This window comes from Diadema antillarum, unplaced genomic scaffold (genome assembly GCF_040938485.1).
Source record: "Diadema antillarum isolate AM-2024a unplaced genomic scaffold, OU_Dant_1.0 seq00001296_RagTag, whole genome shotgun sequence".
Lineage (NCBI taxonomy): Eukaryota > Metazoa > Echinodermata > Echinoidea > Diadematoida > Diadematidae > Diadema > Diadema antillarum.
In genome coordinates this window covers 540,322-567,077 of record NW_027272075.1, presented here as the reverse complement: position 1 = coordinate 567,077, position 26,756 = coordinate 540,322, and the positions used below count along the sequence as shown (strand labels likewise).

At 38.1% G+C, this 26,756-nt stretch overlaps 1 protein-coding gene and 1 long non-coding RNA gene across 2 annotated transcripts in view; one reads left to right on the top strand and one right to left on the bottom strand.

Moving 5' to 3' along the window:
* LOC139708053 (BDNF/NT-3 growth factors receptor-like) overlaps nucleotides 1–26,756 on the bottom strand; it is a 224,244-nt gene that overhangs the window by 90,211 nt on the left and 107,277 nt on the right. Inside the window, exons 2-3 of the mRNA XM_071620037.1 lie at nucleotides 3,284–3,358; nucleotides 1,709–1,780 (exon numbers count right to left, since the gene is read on the bottom strand). Of these exons, the coding sequence (XP_071476138.1) occupies nucleotides 1,709–1,780; nucleotides 3,284–3,358 (147 nt within the window). The remainder of the gene's footprint in view (nucleotides 1–1,708; nucleotides 1,781–3,283; nucleotides 3,359–26,756) is intronic.
* Nucleotides 12,607–14,664, top strand: LOC139708050 (uncharacterized). Its single transcript, XR_011709321.1, has 3 exons — nucleotides 12,607–12,683; nucleotides 13,832–13,898; nucleotides 14,449–14,664. It is a non-coding gene; the product is annotated as an uncharacterized lncRNA (long non-coding RNA).

Genomic DNA, 26,756 nt, shown 5'->3' with positions numbered 1-26,756 from the left:
AGCATAGTGACGACGTGACACACACGTACGATTACGAACCAGTCTCGACAACCCAACCCATTCTCCCCTCAGCCCAGTAATTGCACAAAAGCTAATTTAAAAAAAGAAAGAAAAATAAACCAACAACGAAAGCCCAGGCCACAACCAGAACAAACGAGCAGGTACAGTATAGAGTGGCGTAAATATAGTCATGTTTGACTGAGAAGCGCCAAAAAACTCAACAACAACAACAACAACTTCCTCCGGTGTAATGTCGGTCTATGGGCCCCCCTTTTTTGCCTAGGTTGGACTCGTGGGCCTTGTTTGCCTAGTGTCGGACTAATGGATCTTATTTGTCTAGTGTAGGGCTGATGGGCCGTATAGCTCATGGGCCGATTTTGCCCAACAACATGCTCATAAGTTCGTGGGGATAGCTCATTGTATTTGGCTCGTGGGCTGTAAGACTCATGGACTGTATGACTTGAGCTGTATGACTCGTAAGTGTTGGGTTCGTGACATGCATCCAATCATATCAGCACGCAAAATTTTAGAGAAGTAAACCGAATGACGACGATTAGCTTCGAATGGCCAATCGTGGCATTCGTAACGGATTTTTTTTGGTTTTTTTTTGTGAGATAATGAGAGACATCTTATGCAATATGAAAGAGCATGTAATTCCAAGAGGGATTCAACGTTGATTTGATGAAAATTGGTTTTGAAATGGCTGGGATATCCAAAACAGAGCAATCCTAATAAAAGGTGGGACCCACCTTTTATTAGTCTCGCTTTATTTTACTTTGTTTTTGGAAATTTCAGCCATTCTGAAACCGATTTTCATTTAATAAACTTAGAATTCCTCTTGGAATGGTATACTCTGTATTATTCCATAAGTGGTTTCTTGGTATCTCACAAAAGTTAAAAGCCTAATCCTCATCTTCACCAATACTAAACCATCCCTTTAAGTTTGAATATCCATATCCGTGAACGGAATCTTATTTTGCTTATCAAAACGTGTGACAAAATGCCTTCCTTACTAGATGTCGGTTGTCGTACGCGATATGTGTCTAGCATTGAGACATTAAAAAATTGCAAAATCCATGGACGAGAATAAACCTTCACCTTCAAATAAAATCTTCACGAATTCCGGCCATACTTTCAGTAGCATATATAAATCTCTTCTTCCTCCTCCTCATCAAAATGTTTGTAAATCAACAAGCTTCTAACCTTATGCAGGGGCGGATTCAGGAATTCCGTAAAGGGGAGGCGCCTTACAAAATTAAAGGGGAGCGCATTTTTTCTTTTTCTTTCCTTTGTTTAAAAAAACAAACAAAGAGGGGCGCCCCTCTGGATCCGCCACTAAATGGACCTGATTGATAAATAGTATCATAAAAACTGTACATTACAAATTAAATAATCAAATATTGCAACACGATTGCTAACAGTCACCTCCATACATACATGATGCATACTAAATTCATCGTTCGAATGTCATGTTCCCGTGGACACAAGAAGACAAAGGGAGATACTCTAATGGTTAGTAGTTGGAGTGTGCTGAAACTTCATCGTCAATGACACCTAAATTTGTGCAAACTATTTATGCATTATCAATGATCAATATTGTAACACAGTTGCTAACAGTGACCTCCACACAAACATGATTCTACTAAATGAATTGCTCGAACGATGTGATTATTTCCGTAGATTGCAGAAGACAAAGGGTGATACTCACAGGATCCGTAGTTTTTTTAGTTTGCTGAAACTTTCATCGTTAAGGGCACTTAGATTAGTTCGTTGGATGTCTCTGGAATTTAGAAAAATGAAAAGGGAAATGGTATTATATCATTAATTGTTTACTCAGCATGCAACACTCAACTTTTATTGATTGTCTTCGAATATCATTGTTACACCGACGAACCATACTATGATGTCTCTTGAATGAGAATGATATTGTGTCAAAACGACGCATATCCATCTTTCTCAGAGCACACATTGTTCGAAAATCCTTGACCTAAACTTTATAAAAAAACTGGTGGCTAGATAAGTCTGGAAACCTTGTACCGTTTCTTTTTTTTACTTATCTATAATAGTACATTGTATTGCAATATTGTCTCGTTCTACCCTGCACTTCCTAAGACTTGTCAATTCGAATGCGGCATTACCGCTGCCGAGGTTCCAGCTCTACGAAGTGCATTGTTTCTAATCACTAGTTGACGAGCAAGCACGTACGTAGAACGTCATGTTACTTCAGGTCCGAGCCATCTCATTAAAACCATCTCATTAAAACGGAAATAAAGCTGACGTGACTTTGCTATGGTACGTTAACTGCTTTCACAGAAAGCTAATAAATTTTCTACCCACATCTTTAAAAAACGGGAAAAACACTTGATTGAAAAGCAGTGCACAATATCCATGTGAGACAGTGATCTACCCACAGCAATGCGGTAAGACACTCACGAACGTTCAACTCTTCCTCGGCCTGAGAACATTGATAAATGTGGCATCTCTGAACATGTAGATGATGCCGTAACTCTTTATTTCATGAACCTATGAAGTCACCTTTTGCTAGACGGGAAGATGTCTCGTAACTCGTCCCTGAATCGTATGTGTAAAAAGGGTCAACGGATGATCCCGATCCTGACAATAATCCTCTGACAAACAGAGAGAAGATAGACGAGGGAGACCCTTGTTCCTTGCATACACTCCATCACACAAACACACACACACACACACACACACACACACACACGCGATTAAAAAGACACAAAGACACTACCATTTTGTCACTTTTCTCCTCTCTGTTTAACCAATTATCTTTACGCCATTTATCCCTTTCTTTCTTTGTTTCACTGGAAAACTGCATTGAACGTCAAGGGGTATTTACTTTATGCACGTGGATTCAGTAAATACATGTAATATAGCAATATCAGTAGAACACAGTAGTTCCACTCATTCAAAAGTTATGATTTTCTTTTTTACGTTTCCGTGAAGCCATTGCTGGATTAGAAGGCTACAACAGTTCGCGACGTCACAGTAGTGGACTGATGTAAAGAAAATATTAAAACAATTTCTCATATTTTCATTTTCTACCATAGTGCATGAGTACTTGACTAATTACCTCTTTCCCATACATACATATAGGCTTACATACATATTTATACATATTTATACATATTCATACATATTGCAAGGATTGTCCGATTTTCCTAAGACTTTATTGATGAGTTCTCCTGGTATTTTTGCTTTCACTGAATACACAAAATGTTATAGGTATCCCTGGTACCAAAGAGTGGGAAGTATAACTTACAAGTTGGTAAGTCCTTTAAAGTTGGCAAGATCAGATGGTCCAATAGAGCTCAATTGTGGCTGGTCACGGATTTGCCTGCACAAAATAAGGAAAATGATATGGAGAGAGAAAATTACTTTAACATACAACGTATCAAATCATGCATGACCAAGAGGCCGAGAACAGTGCTTTCACATCCGTGATACAACTGTTAAGGACAAAACAGAAGCGAACAAGCATTTACTGAAGAAACACATTCTCGTTTATAACTGGTATTTCTATTGGATATATGACTCACAACACGTGACAGCTAAGAATTATTATACAGCCATACTCAACACATGCATTTTCGCGTTTTCCAAATCTAAAGCGTTAAAGACAAACAAACATTAAACTCTTAAAGTCCTTTTTAATAGTTATCTCTCCCTCCATTACACATACTCTAATTTGTTTCCTCAAATCGCTTTCGCGTAACACTGTTCTTCAAGGTTTCACGAGGGGATGATGCAAACCATTGAGCTATCCGTGTTGTTGAAGTCATGCTGGAAGGAAGCATTATACGTAATGCAGTTTTTTTTTTTTTTTTGAAATACAACAAAACCGTGTAAAAAAAGTGGAAGTACAATGCACTTAACGGCTACAAGTCAGTACTGGAAAGGAGTACCTACGACTAAATATGTGTGTGTTCATGTGTGTGTGAGTGTAATAATATGTAGGAGTGCATGGAATTGGGACTTGATCCTCTTCGCCAAATACCTCCGATGTAACTGTAAAATGGTGCCTTTTTATGTGATAATTACTCACTTTGTTTCTGAGAGAGAGAGAGAGGGGAGAGAGAAAGAGAGAGAGAGAGAGAGAGAGAGAGGTGGCTATCTCTGCAAGAGGCATATCAGGGACAACACACTATACACAAATTATGAGACAAAGAATCACATCGTGGCAAACTGTTTTCATACGTGATCGAAATTGCTGCGTCTATCCGCTCCTTTGATTTTGAGCCACAAAATACGCCCTTTAAGGGCAATAGGCACTCCTGGCGACCGTGACAGCAATATTTGAGTGAAGTTGAATAAGACTAACCAGCAGCAGAACGGGTTAACAACAGCCTGTGTACCGGCCTTGCCGGGCCACTGCCCCGTCGAAGAATTCCTCGTAAGAGGACGGGGATTGACACGACACATATTTGAGTATTACCCTAGGTACATATTTGAGTATTACTTAGGGTATATAAATAATATCCATAGGTCCCCGGATTCTAGCATTACTAACTTTCATCACTGTAGAAAGTATGCGTGCAATCAGTAACACAATGATACCCTACTGTTTCACAAAGACTGAGCTATACTCGTTGAGAGATGCATAAGAGCATGTTTGTAAGTATTCATTGTTAACTTCATGATCATTACAACGAACATAACTGGTTGAGTCATTTGAAGGGTATAAGAATGCTCTCTGGAGGGATTCTCGCATCGATCATTATTTTTCTTGGTTCCGACTCCGTAGGCTGTCACTGCAAAAACGAAACAAAACAACGACAGTAATAACAGCACCATCGAAAATATATACAAAGAAGAAAATCAGCAAACTAGGCCTACTACACAAAAGATATCAACTTATTTCAACTGATTAAAACGACTGAAAACTTAGGTGAGAGAGAGAAAAAAAACTATCCCCTTTTCACTGCCCTCCCTCTGACTAGACGTACATGCATACACAGCACCGGAGAGAACAGACATATCCCTGTGTGTATGTTAATATTTTTGATACTTGGTTGGCTCAGGTAACCACGAGCAAACGGTATCTTACAGATCATGTGGATACTGACTCGATATGATGAAGACACAACACACACGTAGTTTTAGAGTTTGATAGGTGAAGTAGGAAACGATGGAGGAAATGAATTAAAGCCGTTTCAATACATTCAGTAACACCCATATTTAGGAAACAATGCTGAGATGTAAAGTAATATAGAATTTGTATTATGTTCATGCGTGCATGTTCGCGTGTTTGGATACGAGTATGTATGTGTGAGCGTGTGTGTGTGTGTGTCTGTGTCTAGCTATTACACGAATTTCCTGTTTACTTTTATCAGAACAAAATCTCGTCCCGAAAATGCTATGAAGTTCGTCCCGAAAATTCTATGAAGTTTCTTCAGATTGAATCTGCATGTGAACAGCTTTAAAGTCGCCAGAGGGGGAGGAGGATAGAAGGAAGACCGACGACGAAGAGGGAAAAAAAGAGATTAAAGGACAAGTTCACCTTCATATACATGTACACTCTTTCCTATACATTGAGAGAATGCAACAATATTTATAAAACACATCAGTGAAAATTTGAGGGATATTGGACGATTCGTTCAAAAGTTATAAATTTTTACAGTTTCAGAGCCAACATCGCTGGACGAGAAGACTGCTATAGTTTGTGATGTCAAAGAAAATATAAAGAAAATTTAACATATCTTCAGTTTTCTTGCATCACAAAATAGCAATCGACTTGCCTCTTTTATGGAGCAGAGAGAATAATATCAACCTTAACATATGTCAGTGACAGGCCAAGGGAATGTGTACTATTTTTTTGTAAATATTGTCATAACTTCTAAACGGATTGTTTGATTTTTCCTCGATGTGTTCAACTAATATTGCTGCATTCACTCAATCCACATGTAAACATAACCAATAAAATTGTAAACAATAAACGTGGCTGACTGATTAAAACCTGCAAAACGGACGAAGAGAGAAGGAATAATGGTGGAGGGGAGAAATGCCATCGGTGGGCAGGTGGAGCGTGCCGCAATGTCTAGACCTGGCTCAATAGTTAGCACAATGCGAGGTCAAAGTTAGGCAGACCGGAACAGGGTTTTTTTGTTTGTTTTTTTTTTTGGTTGTTTTTTAGTTTTAGTTTTTGTTGTTTGGCTGATGGTGTTATCAAAGCGTTGACCTTTCCCTACTGATAGCAACAATAAGAGCTCAGATTGAAAAGTGGACTATATAGATGGTGGCATCTATATGACTTGAAAAATTCTGAAAGCTTAACTGCCGTGATTACCTGCCAGGGTTGTCTTCAACAATAGTGATTGGGGAGGAACCATACGAACAAGCAGCATGAAACAACCGCAATGAAATATTATCTAACATCTCACTGGCATTTAGCTTTAAGTTAATAGTTAAGTCATTCAAACTCGAGGAGCGAATACTGTTTGACGAATGTTACATATAATATTATATATATATCCATTCTGAACCATAGGATTTTGTCTACACACCTCCAAAGCTAGTATTATGCCTTCATGATACAATGTTTGATTGATCAAGAACTCTTTCAGAGGCCCCGTAATAATCATGAAATCAGAAAAAAACGGTCTCATAAGGTAAGAAGGTTTTTTTTTATGATAAAAGCATGAAGTTTCAGGAGGTTCATTTTTCATAATCGTCTCACGAAGTTTGTTAACCTTTTCAACCGACGCCGTCCTATCTATGAACGGATACCGATCACTTATTTTTGTTTCATGTCACTATCAGCGCGATTACCCAATGGCGCCCACGAACCAAACTTGGTCTAAAAGAAAGTCCTATGGATGGGTGTTATAATAAAAATATAAAAACTGACAAAATACCTGGTCGGGAAACGGGCTGCCAGACCGCCTCAACCCCCCCCCCCCCCCCCCCCCACGGCGGGTAAACTCCATGGAGCCCATGGACCAAACTTTGTCAGAAGAAAGTAGTATGTGTGTACATAAGAAAAATATAAAACAAAAACTGACAAAGTACCTGGTCGGGAAAGGGGTTGCCAAACCGACCCCTGCGACCCCCACCCCTAAAACACCCTTTACGGGTTTAATCTACCAAATGTCGCATGTGGACTGGTAAAGGTTCACATAATGATATTAGAAAAGCTGACAAGATATTTGGCCAGGAAAGGGGTTGCCTAATCGCCCTCTCGGAATCCCTAACCACTCTCCGACCACAGGTGTAATTTACCCTAATACATGTAGACATGGTAGAGGCTGCAAATATTATGTGGTCACAAGAAAGGGGTTGACATAGTGCCCCCCGGACAACCAGTCCCCTCCCTTTCCCCTTCCCCCACCACACACAGATTTCCACACTTATGTGAGTTACATCCGCCCACATGTGTACTGTTATGTACCAATTCATTCCAAAGGAAGGGGTATGATGGTACAAGAACATGTATCTTTTTATTCCATACAGAAAGGGCTGATTATTGATACATCGATCTAGGCCTATCAATTTATGCTCTGTGCTCCCCCTCCCCCATACGGCACTTATCGCAATCACAATCCATACAGTATCATTATAACTAGTAGTTGCGTGCTCGTTTAGATTTTTTTAATGTGTTATTTCATATGCTGTTATAGTGCACACACACACACACACACACACACACACACACACACACAACCACAAACACACACAAACATACACAAACATACCGGTACAGAAAACATGCCATTTGAGTTTCTAAAGCCACAATACCACGCACAAAAAAAAAGTGTTTATACATAGAAAATATTTATACTTTGTAAATGTTTTACATGGATACCATCAGTGGACCTTCAAAGCAGGAACAACGAACAGATTTTGAAAGTTATGTGAAGGTGATCATGTTTTATTGGCCACACAGACTACCTACACTTTATCATGTATCCACCTTGTAAGACACAAATAGCTTTTCAGAAAATGCTTAAATAAACCCTTTGTCATGTTTGTCGTGAGTAGCCTTCAGTTTCCGACCTACCACAAAAGCAATTAAGGCCAGTTGTATGACACATTTAAGTAAACCTTTTCATCAACAATGCATTAAACATACCTTTAAAAAATGTCTACAAAAGAAAGTCGCGCAGGTATAGCATACTATACTTCATTTTCTCATGCTTGAAATCCTCTTTTAAATGCAAATAACAAGTCTCAATCATTATATGAGATTCTTTTGAAAACCTCCAAATTATAACCTTTGTGTGTATCTTTTTTCAATATTATGTATGAAATAAGGAAGTATTACAGCATTCATGCCAACATTTCCTTTATTTGACACTATAATGAATTCTGAATCAGAATAAACTGCATTACATTTATATTACAAGGAATAATGGTTTAAAGGGACTGTACAGTACTGGTTGAGGTGGGGATTCGTGTTTTGAATATTCATAAGTGAGATAATGAAAAGCCTCATATGAAATATGAAAGAGCATATAATTACCGAAGGATTCAACGTTTGTTGGATGAAAATTGGCTTTCAAATGGCTGAGATATCCAAAAACGTACTAATAATAAAAGGCGACATGCCACAACTTAATTAGTATCTGTTTGTTTCACCTTATTTTTGGATATCTCAGCCATATCAAAACCAATTTTCATCGAATAAACTTTTGATACCCCTTAGAACTGCATGCTCTTTGACATCTCATAGAGTGATTTTTGAATATCTCGCAAAACGTTAAAAGCTAAATCTTCACCTCGACCAGAACTGTACACACCCTTTAACAATGATATTCATCCATTCTCACACTCAATAGTTCATGTCATCTCATAGTTTTGGACAGATCTCTGCATCTATATAAAAGTAATGAACATAATTATATGTAGTGTTCTATATCAATTGTGTACATTATATTGCTGAACTTCCTTGAAACATCAAATAACAATCTCCACAATAGAATTCTAACTTTCTTTAACTACTGTAAAACATGATAATTATATTCGCGGCACGAAATTTTCGCGAATTGGAGCCGACGGCCTTTTTCGTGGCAAGAAATTTTCGCGAATTGCCTCTTGCGTTCAATGCATATAGTGTAGATAAGAAATTTCGCCTGCATTTTAATTTCGCGAATCTTGGCGCTCGCGAAATTCGCGAAATTAAAATGCACGCGAACATTTCTCATTTTACAGTATAGCAAACAGGCAGCTTGCAACGAACTGTTACGTATCACGTTCACATTTTGCGACTTTTCGTGAAACAAGTCACCGTAATTCACCAAGTGTGAGGTCTACCCTTCGTTGTTTTCCATGTCGGAAAATCACGAATAGTAGCGTTTACCTAACCGTGAAGAGAAGGTTTTATAAAGATTTTTAACATTGCAAAGGCTTGCTACTCAGACTAGTCATGACGTCACCGCCATAGAACGTACACTATGCACTGTGTGTTTGTACATGTCTGTGTGTGTGTGTCACATTATTTTCGTCATTGCAGGTCTTCACGCTCACGAGCACCTCGCCGCGGGCGGCAAATGCGGTGTGTATGCAGTTCCAAGTGTGCCAGGCGTTGGGTAAGGCGGCAGCTTATAGTACAGCGAGCTGAGGAACTTCCACCATCCTATTTTCAAATACATGTGTTTTTTTTTTTCATTTTCAATAATAGCAATACTCACATGGCACCTTGTAGCCCCCTCCGGCAATCTCGGTGACCAAGTGGGAATAAAAGCCTAGTGATGGCAAGTTCTGTGTTCCTCCAACCCCTTAGCCACCAAGATGAGTGCGAGCATGCTGGCGACGCAACTAAACCGTGGGTCATGCGGTCTGGCTTCCAGACCCTCTGCTCGTAATATTTTGCTATACAGAATATTGACGCCCTGAACGTCGAAAACTGGATTAGGTTTAGGTGGTTTTGTCCTGCAGAGTGTAAAGGATTGTCTAGCTGTGTCTATAATTATGTTTGCACGGAGGCGTAAGACCCAGACCTGGCCATTCGAACAAATTGAGATCCTTTCCCCGATGGATGCTACGTACCAAGTTTGGTGAAAATCCATCATGAGGTTTTCAAAAAGATGAAAATGTAAAAGTTGTTTGAACCCCTGGATATGTCATGAACAGATTTGAAACTAACTCATAATATCATCTTAGCTCTATCACTTTTGCTTCTAGAGAAGAAGATTTTACAAAATGCCTTTTTTTTTGGGGGGGGGGGAGGGATCATGGTGCCAATTTGACAATATTGGGATTCCGTCCTCCTAGGGTTTTGAAGAAGATGAAAATGTACAATTTAGGCCCCGATTTGGAACCCCCTCCCCCGCTCCAGGAGGGACACCCCTAGACCCGCCATGAACCAACTTGAAACTACGCTCATCAATGTACTAACTATTACTTCTGGTTGAAGAGAGGTTTGTTGATGATTTCTTATTTTTTATTTTATTTTATTTTATTTATTTATTTATTTATTTATTTATTTATTTATTTATTTATGTATTTATTTTATTTTATTTATTTATTTATTTTTTTTTTTTTGGGGGGGGGGGGTTAGGGGCATGGCGCCCATTTGAATAAACTGAGATCGTATTGCCCTAGTGATGCTACCTGCCAGTTTGGTGGAAATCCGTTATGGGGTTTTTAGAAGGAAATGAAAATGTCAAAAGTTTACGTAAGACGGACGACGGACGAAGAGCAATCGCAATAGTTCACTTGAGCCTTTGGCTCAGGTGAGCTAACAAAGGCTTTTTTTTTTCACTCTCTTTGCACATATTTAGACGTGGGTGCGGAATTTTATTTTTGGCGCACGCGCATTACCTTGTTATTCGTCAAAATTGAGCGGAACTCGATAGACATTTCTACTGGAAATATCAGAAATGTATTTTCATGCTGCTTACGCGCTGTGCGCGCGAAGACGCTCAGGATTTTTTTTTTCAAAAATGTCCGAAACGTGTGGAAAATCGATCAGGATGTGAGTTCGAGCATTTCAAATTTTGATGGTCTGACTGATACGGATTGTGCAAGAAAACCAGCCGTCAAGTGAACTTTATGCCTACTATACTAAAGATATGACATTTCGTTATGAAGATATGATCGATCATTATTTTGACAAAATGACCAAGGGCAACTAAGGTAACTTCTTACTGAAAGAATTTATCTATTACAAAAGAAGATTCTCCGTACTAATTATTTTTATAGCACTAACTTTTATTCATACACGAACATAAGATTTTCAAAATCTATTGATTTATATGATTTCAATTTAGGAGAGATTATGCATAAATTCAGATATAATGAACTTCCGACAATGTTCTCTGAAATGTTTATTAAGATTTATTATAATTCATAATTACCCAACAAGACAGTTAAACTCACTGCATTTACCTTTGAATGGTTATCTGCTAACAAAATGTTTACATTCACCGGGCCTACACTATGGAATTCATTGGACAAGTTTCAAAGAAATATCTATATGTTGAATAATTTCAAACAGGCAATTCAGGAATAAATTATAGCAAAAAATAATCATCAATCCTCCTGCTCGATATCATTTCCTCTCTACACCTCTTCTTTCTTATCTCATCTCGAATCATCTCATCTAGCCCCTCTATTCCTATCCTCTCTTCTTATCCCCCTTTCTCTTTCATAATCCAGAGCTTCAGTTTTAGTTATTTTGTGGTTCTTTTTACCATTCCGGTGTATCCTCTGTTTATTGTTATATGTGTCTCATCATGATGTGATTTGATGGTTGTTTTTCTTCTATAGGCATTAATCTTGCTCAGAATGTACCCCCTGATAAAAAAAGGTTTTATGAATTTCTCGGCACATCAAGCCCGACCGCTTTTATTTTTTACTCAAAAAAAAAAAAGGAACAAGAAAAAAGACTATGTAAATTGTTTCTAGTTTAAAAAATGGAAAGAGTCCTGGTTATAATGATATTAGAAATTATTTATTGCAAAAAGTAACTGACAGAATTGTAGATTCTTTTGTACATAAACCTAATTTCGCATTAACGTCTCGGCCGTGATAAGGCAAAGGAACGTAACTCAAAATTTGGACATTTTGAGTTATGAGCATATGGCTCCTAAATAAAATGCGTTCTTTTTAATGGTGAATGTCTCAATTCTCAAATGTTTACCATTTCAGAGATAAAAAGCGTATCTCACACACTTTTTTCACAACTTTGCCGTTTCCAGCTAGGCAAAACAACGTAACCTGAGATACGTATAAAAATGACAAAGAAAGCATTTTCGCTGTTACGGCAAATGAACGTATCTTTACATACACTGTTTTTTCATGGTGGTTTCTCAAGGAAAAAGAAAGAAATTGCGACGCCAAAAGAACGTATGTCATCATACAGCGCTTTGCTGTATAAAATCAGGGCCATACGCGCTACAGTCAGGACGGCAAAACAACGTATCAACATCGTGGCCATCACAACACACGCTACGCTGCATAACTCTATGTGTAATACCTACGGCTACGTGCTGCAGATCCATTTCAGCCGCGGCAGTGAATGTAGTGCCGCCGCTGCTGCCGCGCCGGTCTCGACAACAGCTGGCAGCAGCTGGGTGCAGCAGAGTACTCTCTGGTTGACTGGCAGGCAAGCTTAGCTGCAGTGTGAACCATAAAGTCATGCCCGTTGTTCTGTTTTGCAGCCATGGAATGGACATTCTCCTGACCAGTTAATGCCACCACAAAGAAAATTAGCGGTAACACCGGTAAGTTTTATTTATTTTTTTGTCAGGTCTAGTTTGATCTAGCCCGAGCAGATGCCGTGCGAAGTACGGCGATTGGGCTGTACAGAGTGGACGACAGTACGCTATGCTAGTACGGTCCAGTAATTTGATGATAGTTTTCACTATTATTTAAGAAAACGATGAGTAAAAAGAAAATAAACAAAATCACAGCAAGCTATGAACATAAAGAGCAAACTTAGAGCTATGAGTATGACAGCCTTTCCTTTCGGTGGGCTTGGCAAAACGTGGCTCATTGGTGTGGTTGTGGTTGTGGTTCTAATGTAATAAGGACTATGTAAATGTAGGATACTCGCACTATACTAGTGGTCTAGTAGATCAAGTAGTGACTCTCAAAAGAAATTTACCTATGCGCAAATAAATTAAGTGGACCCCAGTATATTGTTATGATCATTGACATCATTCGACTTGACGTCGTCTACCTCAAATTCAGTTTTCGTCTAAAAGTATAAAAAAGTAACAGCTTTATAGTAAACAGTAGACTCGACTTCAAGCTAATGACGATAAAGCTTGATACTGATGAATTCCATTTAGTCTTCAGTGGCAACATGAACTGATGGCAGACGATATGTTCTAATAATGTCATTAACATCATTACTTTGGCAAGAAAAGTAAGGACAAAAGATAATGTTTGGTATACATCTTTGGTTAATCACAAGTAGTCTTAGATCTTGTTTGTTATTCCTTGAAAGGATGAAGAATGTGATTGTGGCGTTTTCATACATACAGGAATCTACCCACTAAAATTAGCCTCACAAATAAAGTAATATTTAATGGTACTTTGTACCTGCTCATTATGGAGGCCTGACTTAATTTTTTTTTAAATTCTTTGTGCAACTTTAGTCAGCTGTACATATTCTTTAAAACATTTTTTTTTCATTTCGATACAATATGATGCATTGTAGCCATGGTAGATCCTATACATGCTATAAGTTCCACCCCTCCCCCATAGAAATGTTGATGGCAAAAGCTCATGGAATTCAAACATTTATTCTTAAGTTAGGTGGTTTTAAATACTATGGAAAGTTCAAATATTAAGATCCAGTCGTCTACTTTAGATGATATTAACATTCGTGTTGAAATACATATTATTTCCTTGTCTCTTTTTTCAGTGTCCACAGCAACCGCCAGCCTAAACCAGCACAGAAAAGGAATGCAGTGTATCAAGGTCAATAAAAGGTACAAGTTGAATAATCACCTATTAATTCATACAAAAAAAAGTAGAAGATGGGGGAAGAAATGAACCCAACCTTTGTCATTATCACTGCGACACAAGCCGGCATTTGGACAAATTATTAAAAAAAAAGAAAAGAAGGCAGAATCCATGATGATGACTTTCTGATAATTTGAGAATACCACATTTCACAGTTCATTCCTTAGCGATAAAAAAATGATAATATTAAATGAAAACTGATGAAATAATCACCATTCTCTCTCAAAACAAACACACAGCCTTGTACATCCTCTAGGGATTATTTGTATGATGTTGAATAATAAATATTGTGAGTGTGTTTCATAAATACTCATTCTCATTTTCTTTGCCTTTTTTAGAGGGGGGGGGGGGTCTGTGAGAGAGGATTTGTTACACACAACCATGTCTCATGAAGAATTTAATCACATAATATAACTAAAGCAGAGTTGACATTCACTAGCTGTCTTTTATGGAAAATGCAGAGTGCCTTATTTTGTGTTAATTATTCTCCTCCGTTTCTTTTACATTTTCCTGCAGTGGTCTACCGAGCAGTTCAAAAGCAGAGAAAAGAGCAACTGGACAAATTTCAGAACAGCTGTGGACGCCCGTCAGAATCTCATGAAAGATGGAGTGGATTCAACTCTAGAAGAAAAATAATAACACTCGGATTGTTTAAATAGGATCAGGTAAATTTTTCACAGTTAAATTAAGAACTCGAAAAACTCAACTGTGAAGTGTTAATGACTATTTTCACGTTATGAAGGCACAAGAAAGATTTTTTTTATTGATTTGAAACTAAAGATTCTATTTCGAAAAAAAAAAAATATGATGAGGGCTCATTGCCCTTTGAAATGATGACTATCAACTTAGGTAAAACTATCACTTGTTCATATCAAATATTGTTGTAAATGCTTTCCCTCAAAATCAATATCATGTCGATTGAAACATGTCAACATATTTCAGAAAACCAGGGAAATAGAAATCTTATTTCCTGCATAATTTTGATTTATTTTGAGCCTAATCCCTCCGGGAGCTCTCAGACAACGCAGATGTATTGCAGCACAGCAAATCGCTGTTGTGATAAGACGTTTATTGAAATATGTTTAAAGTGAATACTGTTGCAAATTTTCCCTTCGTTTCAGCTGCCTAATAATTGTTATTTACCCAAGTATTGACTTCTTACTACTCTTCAACAACAGTAAGGATTTAAAATGTTATGTGTGCTATTTATAATTTGTAATTTGTAGATGTTCTGATCTTCCAAGGTAAAAATTGATGCGAAGGTCTGATATTGTAATAGTATAGCTAATCTCCAGAAAAAAAAAAGAAAACACAATTATGTTCTGTTCTATTGAAATTGAAAATTTTGTTCCCAGGATTTTGTTCAACTGTGGTACGTATGTAAGCTACTTTACTCGGGAAGTACATTACATTTTTTTTCTATTTCTTATTTACCATCATGATAATGTTTAGTTACTGCTGATTTGCTTTCAATGTGATAAAAGCATAATGGCATATCAAACTCTGTCTTTAATTGTAAAAAGAAAGTGTAGATATCTATTTCATATTTTTAAGACTTGCAAATAATCGAATGATTTATGTAATGCTGTTGTCTTTGAGAAACAGATGTACACACATTTTTCCCTATAAACCTTTCAGAAGATGTAAATTAGTCTCTGCATCTACGTTTCTGTCATGTCTATCTCAAAGTTATTCTACTGAGAGAATGTTTGCACCTATGACAAGTCTGCGGTGTGTGTGTGTGTGTGTGTTTTGTGTGTTTTTGTACTTGCTTGGTTGTGTGTGTGCATGTGTGTGTGTGTGTGTGTGTGTGTGGTCAAGTTACACCTAACAACATTAAAACCTGGATTCATAATTACCTGATAAATCATTGTTATTATTGTTGTTGTTCAAAGAATTGAGCCATATTATCATTAGAAGTTTTTACCTTACGGATACAATTCATGCAATCAACCAAACATTAACAACTTATAGCGATAAACAAAGTACACAATATCATTCTTTCTGTTCAAATCCTTTCATCTCAATGGAAATCGTTAAATAAATAAAAGAAAAGATAGAAAATAAGATAGGAGTCTCAATATTAACACATTAAATGCGTGTATGTGTCTTTGAAACGAAGTGTATGTACAGATGTCTATACAATTCTTTTTTATACCCATTTTATTTTTTTTTGCCAGTTCTCATACAGTCATAATAGCTGCCACTCATGCATTGTCATGCTAAAGATTATACATATTTCAAGTTCATCTTAATTGTATCACATGGCATAAGAAGTGTAATGAAATCCATTTTACAGACTTTACCCAAACTCGTAGTTTAGTTGTGAATGTTAATCCAAATCCATGTTTTTGTTAAATCAAAATGAATGATAAACCAAATATAATTATGTTCCCAATGAAAAATATTACATCAAGGGATTAAAAAAAAATACACTTAAAGATAATAAAAAAGGGACATCTCAGTAAACTGTAAACTGTATATGCAAATGAAGTAAAACAAAAATTTACGGTAATTGGTAGATAACAACTAATTACATTTTAGTATATACTCGATAAGTTTCCAGGAAAAAAAAATGAAAATGTTCGATTGCACTGTGTTTTACTATTCTTATATTTAAAAACATATTACGGGACTTTTATCATCCAGTTAACAAAATTGTCAAAGTAAATAAATGATAGAGATTGTTGCCATTGAGTCGGGATACGTCATTCTGCCTAATTACATTGATGAAAGGGTTGAGGCGCAGATATTTGTAAGTCAAGATACGTTCTTTTGGCATACTGAAGTGGCTTCGCGGGAGAATGCTTACGCGCCGTAAGTCAGGATACGTTCTTTTGCCTAATTGATATGTTGCCGCGTGAGGATTCTCGCACAACGTAAGTGAGGATACGCTCTTTTGGCAAACTAGAATTACTCATCAGCACAGTGTTGTGATTCGGTAAAGTGCTGTATCTATTCTAAACATTGCAATTACTCTAAAACGGGAAGTCCTATTTTTCTGAAATTTTCCCGAGATAATCTTTATTAATGCCTTAGAAACTTCGCTGCTTCAAATGTGTTTTACTTGTATGACGCAAAAATGGGAACCAATTGCATTTTCAAACTCGTTTTTCTCAGAACATGATATTCTGAGTTACGTTGTTTTGCCTTATTACGGCCGGTCTGGAATGGTGCCCTCTACTATGAAAATTGCGAAAGGTGTCCCACTATACAAAAAAAGGAGACAGATATGATGACGCAATTATAGGCCGATTTCATTGCTAAGTGGTTTCTCGAAAATCTTAGAAAAAGTAATATAAATTATTTTTGAACAATTAAAGTTTGTAAATGGCAAATTCTCGGTTTGGATTTCAACTAAAATATACTACGACTCATGCTTTACTTGCATTTATAGAAAAGATAACATCTCTTTCGATTTTTTTTTTCACGATTGGTATATTCCTGGACTTCTCCAAGGCCTTTGACACAATTAACCACGAAATCTTACTCGATAAATTATAACATTGCGGCTTCAGTGGAAAGGCCTTGGAGTGGTTGAGGAGTTACCTAACCAACAGGCAACAGTTAGTTTCTGTCATCAATAATTAATCTACAATGTGTGATATATCTTGTAATGTAACACAAAGTAGTCTATTCCAAGCTATCAATGAAGGGGTGAATATGTTACACATTGGATACGGGCAAACAAATTATCACTTAATTTTCAAAAGACAAAGTTTATGCTTTTTAGTAAATCACTTGAAAAGCTGCCTAGCAATGTTATACTTGATTACACTTTGATTGAAATTGTTTCATCTATCAGATTTCTTGGTGTTTATATAGATAATAAGATGTCATGGAAATTTCATGTCAACGATTGCTGTAAGATTGTATCTCGGAATATTGGAATTGTAGAAGTATCTTTTCCCACACATATTTTACTTCCTTTATTAATAGAATTATAGTCTCAGCATTAAATTAACTGAACTACGGTATACTCGCTTGGTGTAATACCTACCAATACTTGATTGATAAATTGCATTTATTAAAAAAAAATGGGAATCATTAGTCACTTACAGCCACTTGATCAAACGGAAGAATTGTTTTTGAATAGTAAAATCTTAAAGGTTAAAGATCTATATTTACATCGATTAGCACAGTTTATGTTTAATTTCAGGAAAAATGAGTTGCCCAAATTATTTGATAATGTATTTTGGAGAAATGTTAGTTTTCAGAAGTACCCTGCATGAAGATCCAGTGAATTTAATCTAACCTTACTCCGCACCATATTTTTCCCCATAATACTTTTGTTAATACAGAACCAAATTTTTGGAACCAATTAAGTGATCATCTATAAGATGCACCAAATCTTGCTGTATTCAAGAGAAAATTAAAGACAGTTTTGGTTGGTTTTTAGATAACATTCAGATTACATTTTTTTTTTTCATTTTGTTTCCAAAACTTCCTTCATGTCAATTAGTTTGCCTATGCAAATGAATAGTGTTTGGCAAAAGCTCAACATGTGCTGCGGACCCCTTCTACCTCTTTATAGTCCTCTTATCCTCCCCTCCCTTCTTTCCTTCTTTTTCTTCCCTCCCTCCCTCTCCTCTAACCTGTCCCTTCCCTTTGTCTCATGTACCTGTGTGTGTGTGTGTGTGTGTGTGTGTGTTTCCGTATCTTTACATTTATTCTAATGTAAAATCGATGTATTGAGTGGCCCACATTCCTACAAGCTTGTCTTAATTATCTTGACCAATTAGTTCCATAATATATGCATTTTCTTTGTTGTAATACATTGTACGTTTTGTTTTCTTTGAATCTGCATCGACAACAAACATGTGTTATCGGAATTAAATTTCATTCGAATTGAATTGATAAATATAATCCTACCTACAGAATGGGAATAACCACCTTACTGGTAGGGGGATCTTCAGAGATGATAAGAGAGAGACAGAGAGAGAGAAGGGGGGGGGGAAGAGGTACAGAATATAAATCTCATCGTCTGGCTTATAGCACTACCGAAATAACTAAAATTCGCCTTAAATATATCCACTGACTTAGCTCGTTTAATTACAAATGGCACAGAATTCCAGAGCTTTGGAGAAGAAAATATTATGAATGCCCTGTCACTTAGCGTAACCTCTGATCTCCAAGAGGAACCTTTCACAAGTAGTTCATCAGCAACAACAAACAAAGTGGGAGAGACCCATCCTTTACACAAACAAACAAATGAACAGACAAGAGACCCGGGGGTCTTGCGCTCACCTGAGTATCGCAAGTTCACTTTTCACGCAGTCACTAATCTAAATTACACACAACTCTACCAAAATTTGACCAGGCATTCTCAAGTAGAAGATGGAAATGTACAATAAGGGCCCAAATTTGGACCCCACTCATAGTATCAAATTTAGGGCTATCACTTCAGGTTCTAGAGAAGAAGATTTTTTTTAAAAAGATTCCTTATTTTTATTTCTTTATTTTTTTATTTACTTATTTTTTTTTTTTTTTTGGGGGGGGGACTGGGAGCCGCCCAGGGGTGCCCCTGGGTGGGGGGCATCGTGCCCATTTTAACAAATTGAGATCCTTATTTCCTAGGGATGCTACCAGCCAGTTTTGGTGATAATCCAGCATGCGGTTTTCAAGAAGATGAAAATGGACAGCTTAGGTCCCAATTTGGACCTCCCAACCCCTCCCCTGCCCCCTAGGGAGCACCCCTGAATCTGCTATGAACAAACTTGAAACTACAGTCATAAATGTACTAACTCATAGTATTAACTAAGCTGTATCACTTCTGATTCTAGAGAAGATTTTTAAAGATTCCTTAATTTTGGTAGTTTGGGCTCCTTGGGGTCCTCCAGGTGGGACAGGACGCCCGTTTGAACAGATTGACATCCTATTCCCCATGGGATGCTACCTGCCAAGTTTGGTGAAAATCCATCATGAGGTTTTCAAGAAGAAGAGGCCATGTATAAATTAGCCCCCATTTGGATCTACCCCCCCCCCCCCCCCGGCCCAATGGGGGCACCCCTGGATCTGCCATAAACAAACTTGGAACTACAGTCATTAATGTACTAACTCATTAACGTATTAACTTAGCTCTTTTATCACTTCTGGTTCTAGAGAAGAAGATTTTTAAAGATTCCTTAATTTTGTGGGGTTTGGGCCCCCTTGGGCCCCCCTTGATGGGGCATGGTGCCCATTTTAAGATATTGAGATCCTAACCCCATAGGGATGCTATTTACCAAGTTTGGTGAAAATCGGTCGTGGGGTTTTCAAGAAGAAGATGAAAATGTAAAAAGTTTACCACGACTTACGACGTACGACTTACGACTTACGACTTACGACTTACGACTTACGACTTACGACTTACGACTCACGACTCACGACTCACGACTTACGACTTACGACTTACGACGGACGACGGACGACGGATGCCGGACGAAGAACGATCGCAGTAGCTCACTTGAGCCTTCGGCTCAGGTGAGCTAACAAACAAACAAACAAACGAAACCTCAACGTGTGAAACGTTTCTATTACGCCGGGAACATAAAGTAACATGGATATATGTCGCGCTCTTATGATTCAAGCAAAAGCTGGACGAACATTATTTTGATGTGTGAATTCATTAACTACAATTCATGACTGGTGGAGATCTAAAAATCCAACACTAACATTACAGCAACAGTTACATGTGTAATCTTAACAGTTCAATCGGTTCTCTAGATATTGTTATCAACCACATACAGGATGTACAAATCGAAACAGTTCTGTGACATGACGTGTTTTGGCATAATGTTTCCTTCGATGTGTTAACACCTTTCCAAGGAAGCTACCCGGGCTTGTTGCATGGGGATTTCCCAGCATGCAGGATACTTTTCTGCGGGCGGACAAGGATTTGAGCGAGTTTCGCGTGCGTCTTACCTGCTGGACGCCTGCTGCTTAAGTTCTACATACGTTCTAGTAACGAACGACATACGGGCATTGAGAAGTACCTGCGTTAAAACTGCGTGTTTCCTATGTGGGTGTTGTCTGCGAAGTGCTGCCGCTACGGACCTCCTACTGGTGTTTTGCGTGGACCTCTGCGGGCAATCCCCGTGACTCACTCCGAACAGATTTTGAGCATGCTAAAGGGCCTGTCACACCTTTCCTGGCAAGCCTTGCGTGTGACTTGGGGGGGAGCATTTTTTTTTCGCTAGCCAGAGGTCCCCGTAGATGTCCCGCACCTTTAAAGTTAATAACTAGGTTCGAGTGTTATCAAAGCTACCGCGAAGTCTTCTATAATCATGATTCCTAAAGAAGTTTATGGATATATTTCTGGATTTATTATGCCAATAGTGAAGTAGACCCGATATCAGCTAACAAACTGATATAAAATGTCCTCGGTGCATTTCCTCCCCTGTTCAGTTAAAATTCGAGACAACATAAGTCTGCAATTGTGCTCTCAATCTTTGAAGTAAAAGAAAATAGGACATAATTATTAGCCATATGAGACTACCCTCATATTATGTTACAGAAATAACTCATGATGGATGTTTGGGTATATAAAGACACGTAACATGTATTCACAGTTGTATATTTTCGGATTCCGCTAAGTCACGTGCAGGTCTTCCCTATTCTGAAAAAAAAAACAACAACAGCAGGGGAAAAAAAAATATTGCGGCTTCGCGCTAAGCTGTGCCTTGCCACGCTTTCCCATCAATATCAGTCATTTCCATCAAATTTGACCTTCAGTATCATAAATTGCCAGCCCACTCAGGCGTAAAAATACAAATCCATCCAATGGGAAGGCCATGATTGCACATGAAATATCAAGGGGATTAGGTAAACTTTATTCATTTTGATAGTTCCCACACATCTTTGCTAATTGGAAATCGTGATAATTGCAAATGAAGCTCAGTTACGGATGATATTCGTCAGTAATAATGTTATCAAACATTAAAATCCCAAATCATAGAGTGCAAGCACTTTAACCCGTGTATAAAACAAACAAGCAAACAAGCAAATATGAGGTAGAACGGGACGTTACATAAAAGGAACAGAATACATTTGATATGACCTCACGAATGATCTCTTATGCAGAGTCAAAAGTCGGGTATCTAGATGCCGATAATGATAATATGAACCATAATGAAATATCGCGAAGAGTGGTGGAAGCAGTATCATCGCGCAGTTTGGAGGGTGTACGCTTTCGTACACAAACGCCTACTTCAGGAAGTCTGCAACTTACAGAATACTGCCTGAAAAAAGTAACCCCAGTACAAACACGCATGCATACAAAGACATTCGCTAGACATAATTATACTAATATCTTTAAATACATAAATAAACACAGCAGTTGTGTGATTGAGGAGTGTCGTGTGAGTTTGAAATTTGCCACGTTTTACAGCCTTCGCAAAAAAAAAGTTTTTCACTTGCAACTGTATTTTGCTGGACTGCATATCGGAGTAACAAGGACTCATCATAGTTACCGATTCATTCACAATGACAATACCAAAGATTATACAAATCGTATACCCTAATCAGTGCCCCATTAGCACAATGGGATGATCTACAATGGAGGCGCTCACATATTTTGCGATAATCATATTCTCATAGCCAAAGAAGGGAACAAGAGAACATTGGTGTGTTCTTAATACAGCTAAAATTTTAGCTATCTGTCCATTGAAAGGGACGGCATTCTCGGGTCAGAGTGTTACACAATGTCATCAAAAGAAGACTCCTCAATATGACTCCCAACCTTTTCCCCTATATTTTACGTGTCATGAACGTCGCAAAAACTGAAGTCAGAAAACCAAGTAAATCCATCATGTATACCAGTAAATTCTGAAATGCAACGATAGTATAAGCACGAAGCAGGTTTGGGTGTAGACGACCGGGATGTTTATAATACATTGTTACCTTTTTAATGGAGCCTGCCCTTGGCCTATCGAGTTGCCTCATACGTGAGCATTTGCCTTTTAGTATTAGGCGTGGCGGTGCTTCCAATTAACGTCTGCTGGCAAACACTAGGAATAGTGCTTGTGTGAACCTGATGTCATGCCTATTGCATTCGACAGAGTAAAGGCACATCTAACATTTTGCACAAGAATTCAAGGCTAATGGAGTCCCCGAAACAAGTGTGATTCAATACATAACACGCACACAAACCGCACACACACACACACACACACAAAAAAAAAAAAGACATGGAGAGAAGTCCAGCACACGCATAGACTTCTCTTCCCTCACAATCAAATTCAAAGGCGCTTGACTTATTAATGTTTCATATCCCACCCAAACCAGTGTATTATGCTTCCAGATTACCGGAAAGCAATATACATGTACCTCATTATTGTGACCATATATCGGGAACTCGTGACGGTTTCATTGAAGAAGCGCAATACTCACACTAATTAACTCTACGTATAACAACCATGTGCATATCAAACTTAAAGTAACCGTAAACACATGGAATCTTGTCTTGCATCTCTATTGCTTCGGTGTGGCTACGTGAAAATTTCTCATTCCTAGTGTTAGTGATGTCCGTAATTATAGTCTGATTTGATGGCAAAATCGTGAAATCGGCCCCACCGCAGTGCACGTGCATCCGTTCGTTAGCAAGCAAGGAAAGGTTAGGGTTAGGGTTAGGTTTAGGTTAGGGTTGTATGGTTAAAATTGTCGAGGGACATTAGGATGTCCTTCCGATAATAAAAGGGAGAAGGAAAAAGAAAGAACAAAGGGAAACTAGAAATGTCGCTATGGCGACTGGTACGCCTCCGCCATAATGCATGATTCGCCCAATGGGTGTATAGTAAAATGTCTTCACAATGTGTGATGACAGTTTCACATAAGTGGCAAAACACTGAAATGACAGGTTTATCAGAAATGTCTTGAATGTTCACTTTCCTTGAACTAGGTTTGCTTTAATTGCCTGAGAGTGCAGGTACATGTACAAGTATTTGGGGAATTGAGGATTTTTACTTGACTTTTAACCAACCCTTCTATAAGTTTATGCATTGAATAATTTTCAAGGTATGAAGAAAAAGTGTAATTTTTAAGGAACTGACCTTGACCTTTGACCCTGACTATTGACCCATGACCCCTAAATTCCCTAGCTAATCCCTGCCAGTCAATGCATGCGTATGTACCAAGTTCCATGAAGACACATTGTACCATTTGCGAGAAAAGTGAAATTGTAACATTTTCACCTGACCTTTGACCTTTTGACCTTTGACCTTATGACATGAAACTCCCTCTGGAGAATCATTCTGCAGTAGTACATGTCTACACTAAGTTTCATGAAAATACCTTTGGGCATTGCATAGATATGGGGGAAACAGCAACATTTTTAGCATTTGACGACCTTTTGACCTTTGACCTCTTGCCAATTTCACTAAAAAACTACTCAACTAATTGCCCCACCATACTTCATCCTTGGACCAAGTTTGGTGAAAGTTGCTTCATCCAGCTTTGAGTTATCACGTAAACAGATAAATTTTAGGATTTGACCTTGATCTTTGACCTTTGACATCTGTCCGATTTCACTCAAAAACTAATCAAGTAATTGTTCCATCATACATCATCCTCAGACAAAGTTTGGCGAAATTTGCTTGATCCAGTCTTGAGTTATCGCGTAAACAGATACAATTTCATGATTTGACCTTGACCTTTGACCTTGGCCTTTAGCCAATTTCACCCAAAATCTAATCAAGTAATTGCCCCATCATACTTTATACTGGACCAAGTTTGGTAAAATTCCAGTCAATATTACTCAAGTTATCGCGTAGACGAATGCGGACGGACGGACAACCCGAAAACATAATGCCTCCGGCACCACTTCATGGCGGAGGCATAAACATGAAAGAAGGAGGGACGAAAAATGCTATGCCGTGGAAATCGGCCCCACCGCTGTATCAATCACGCGTAAACACCATTTGGTGGAGCAGCATTTACGAGTATTACTGTGGAAGAAACCCCCCCTGCACCGCTGTATTTTGTACCGCTGAACGCCACACAGTGGGGCTGAATTCACGACTATAAGAGGAAAGCCGCCATTGTAGTATTGGTACAGACAGGCAGTGGTGGGGCCTATTTCACGAGTATGCCGATTTGATAATAAATGTATTCTTTGAACATGTACATGTGTCCAGCCTGTCCGTAGCGTTTTGTTGTAATGTACTGTATACAACATGCAGTTTTCCTGGTGTATTGTGTGTGTGTGTGTGTGTGTGTGTGTGTGTGTGTGTTGTTTTCGTCATTTCTGGTTGCAATTGCTTCCAATTGTTCGGAACTTTATCAAGAAATACCGTTATCTTTCAAACATCAATGATCTCACGCTCAGACCATGAACGTTACAACAGAGCGCTGGTGATGTTGAAGTGTCACATATTTTTTGAAAATAGGGTGTACCCAGATGTTATAATTGAAAGGCGATGTAAAAGCGAACAAACAAAACCGAAAAAAAAAAATCCTGCAAGACAGACAGAAAAATACATATTAGTCCCTATACATCAATATTGTATGTTCATAAATGCAAACCGCAATGATTCATTCTTATTACGATTATCATGAGATATCTTGTTCTGGTCATATTTTGTATTATAATGATTACAAGGCGGTTTCAAAGCAGCCGCAGATGAGCAGAAAAAAGGCAACAACATTTACTTAAAGGACAAGTTCACCTTCATAAACATAAGGATTGAGAGAATGCAACAATATTAGTAGAACACATCAGTGAAAGTTTGAGGAAAATTGGACAATCGATGCAAAAGTTATGAATTTTTAAAATTTTTGTGTTGGAACCACTGGATGAGGAGAGTACTACACCTTGTGAGTCATTTGCGTACAACAGTATAAAGAAAATGTATAAGAAAATTCAACATATTTTCACTTTTTTCGCATAATAAAAGAGCACTTGACTTGCCTCTTTCTAAAGGCAGGGGGAATAATATTACCCATAACATTTGTCGGTAACGAGTCACGGGAATGTGTACTTGTTTCAAAAGATGGAATTTTGTGAAATTCTCTTTATATTTTCCTTATATTGTTGTACGCATGTGACATCGTACACTGTAGTAGTCTTCTCATCCAGCGGTTACTGCACAAAAACTTCAAAAATTCATAACTTTTGAACGGATTGTCTGATTTTCCTCAAACTTTCAATGATGTGTTCTACTAATATTGCTACTTTCTCTCAAACCTTATGTTTATTAAGGTGAACTTGTCCTTTAACTTGCTCAAGCATACACACTATGGCCAACCGACATATTATATACCTAGGCACGCACGGCTGAGATCCCTCGAGATTCCAAGATGCATCCCCTGGTATTAATGTCTTCCATCAGTTACGGAATACCCCAGCACAATGAACGTATAATATCTGTTTTGCCAGAAAGCGGCATCTTCAATTAACTTTTCTTCTTTGTCCCATCCTCTCACAGTCTCTCGCCTTCTCTTTTCCTCCCTCATTTCCTCTCTTTCTTTCTAACCCACAATATACTCCTTCTTTTCACTTTCTTTTTTCCTCTTCTTTCACCGCTAGAGCTTCTTACGTCAAACGTTAGCTTCACCCACGATGCATTTCACATACGAGCAGTTCTTATTTGTTGGGTTATTCGACGCCGGTGCGGAAATGAACAATCACTGACAGCTATCCACACGTACAGTAATGGTAACGTACCAAACAATCTTACATAGGCATTCCTTGATATCTTTTTATTCTTAACAATCAAGAAAACTTTATCGAGCAATGAAGTAGTAGATAGCACGTACATTTGTGCTGTCGTTGCAAATTACCAAGTGCAGTGTGTGAGCAAAACCGACGCTATGACGAAGGAAGGTAACGTTAGTTAAACGGGTACCAT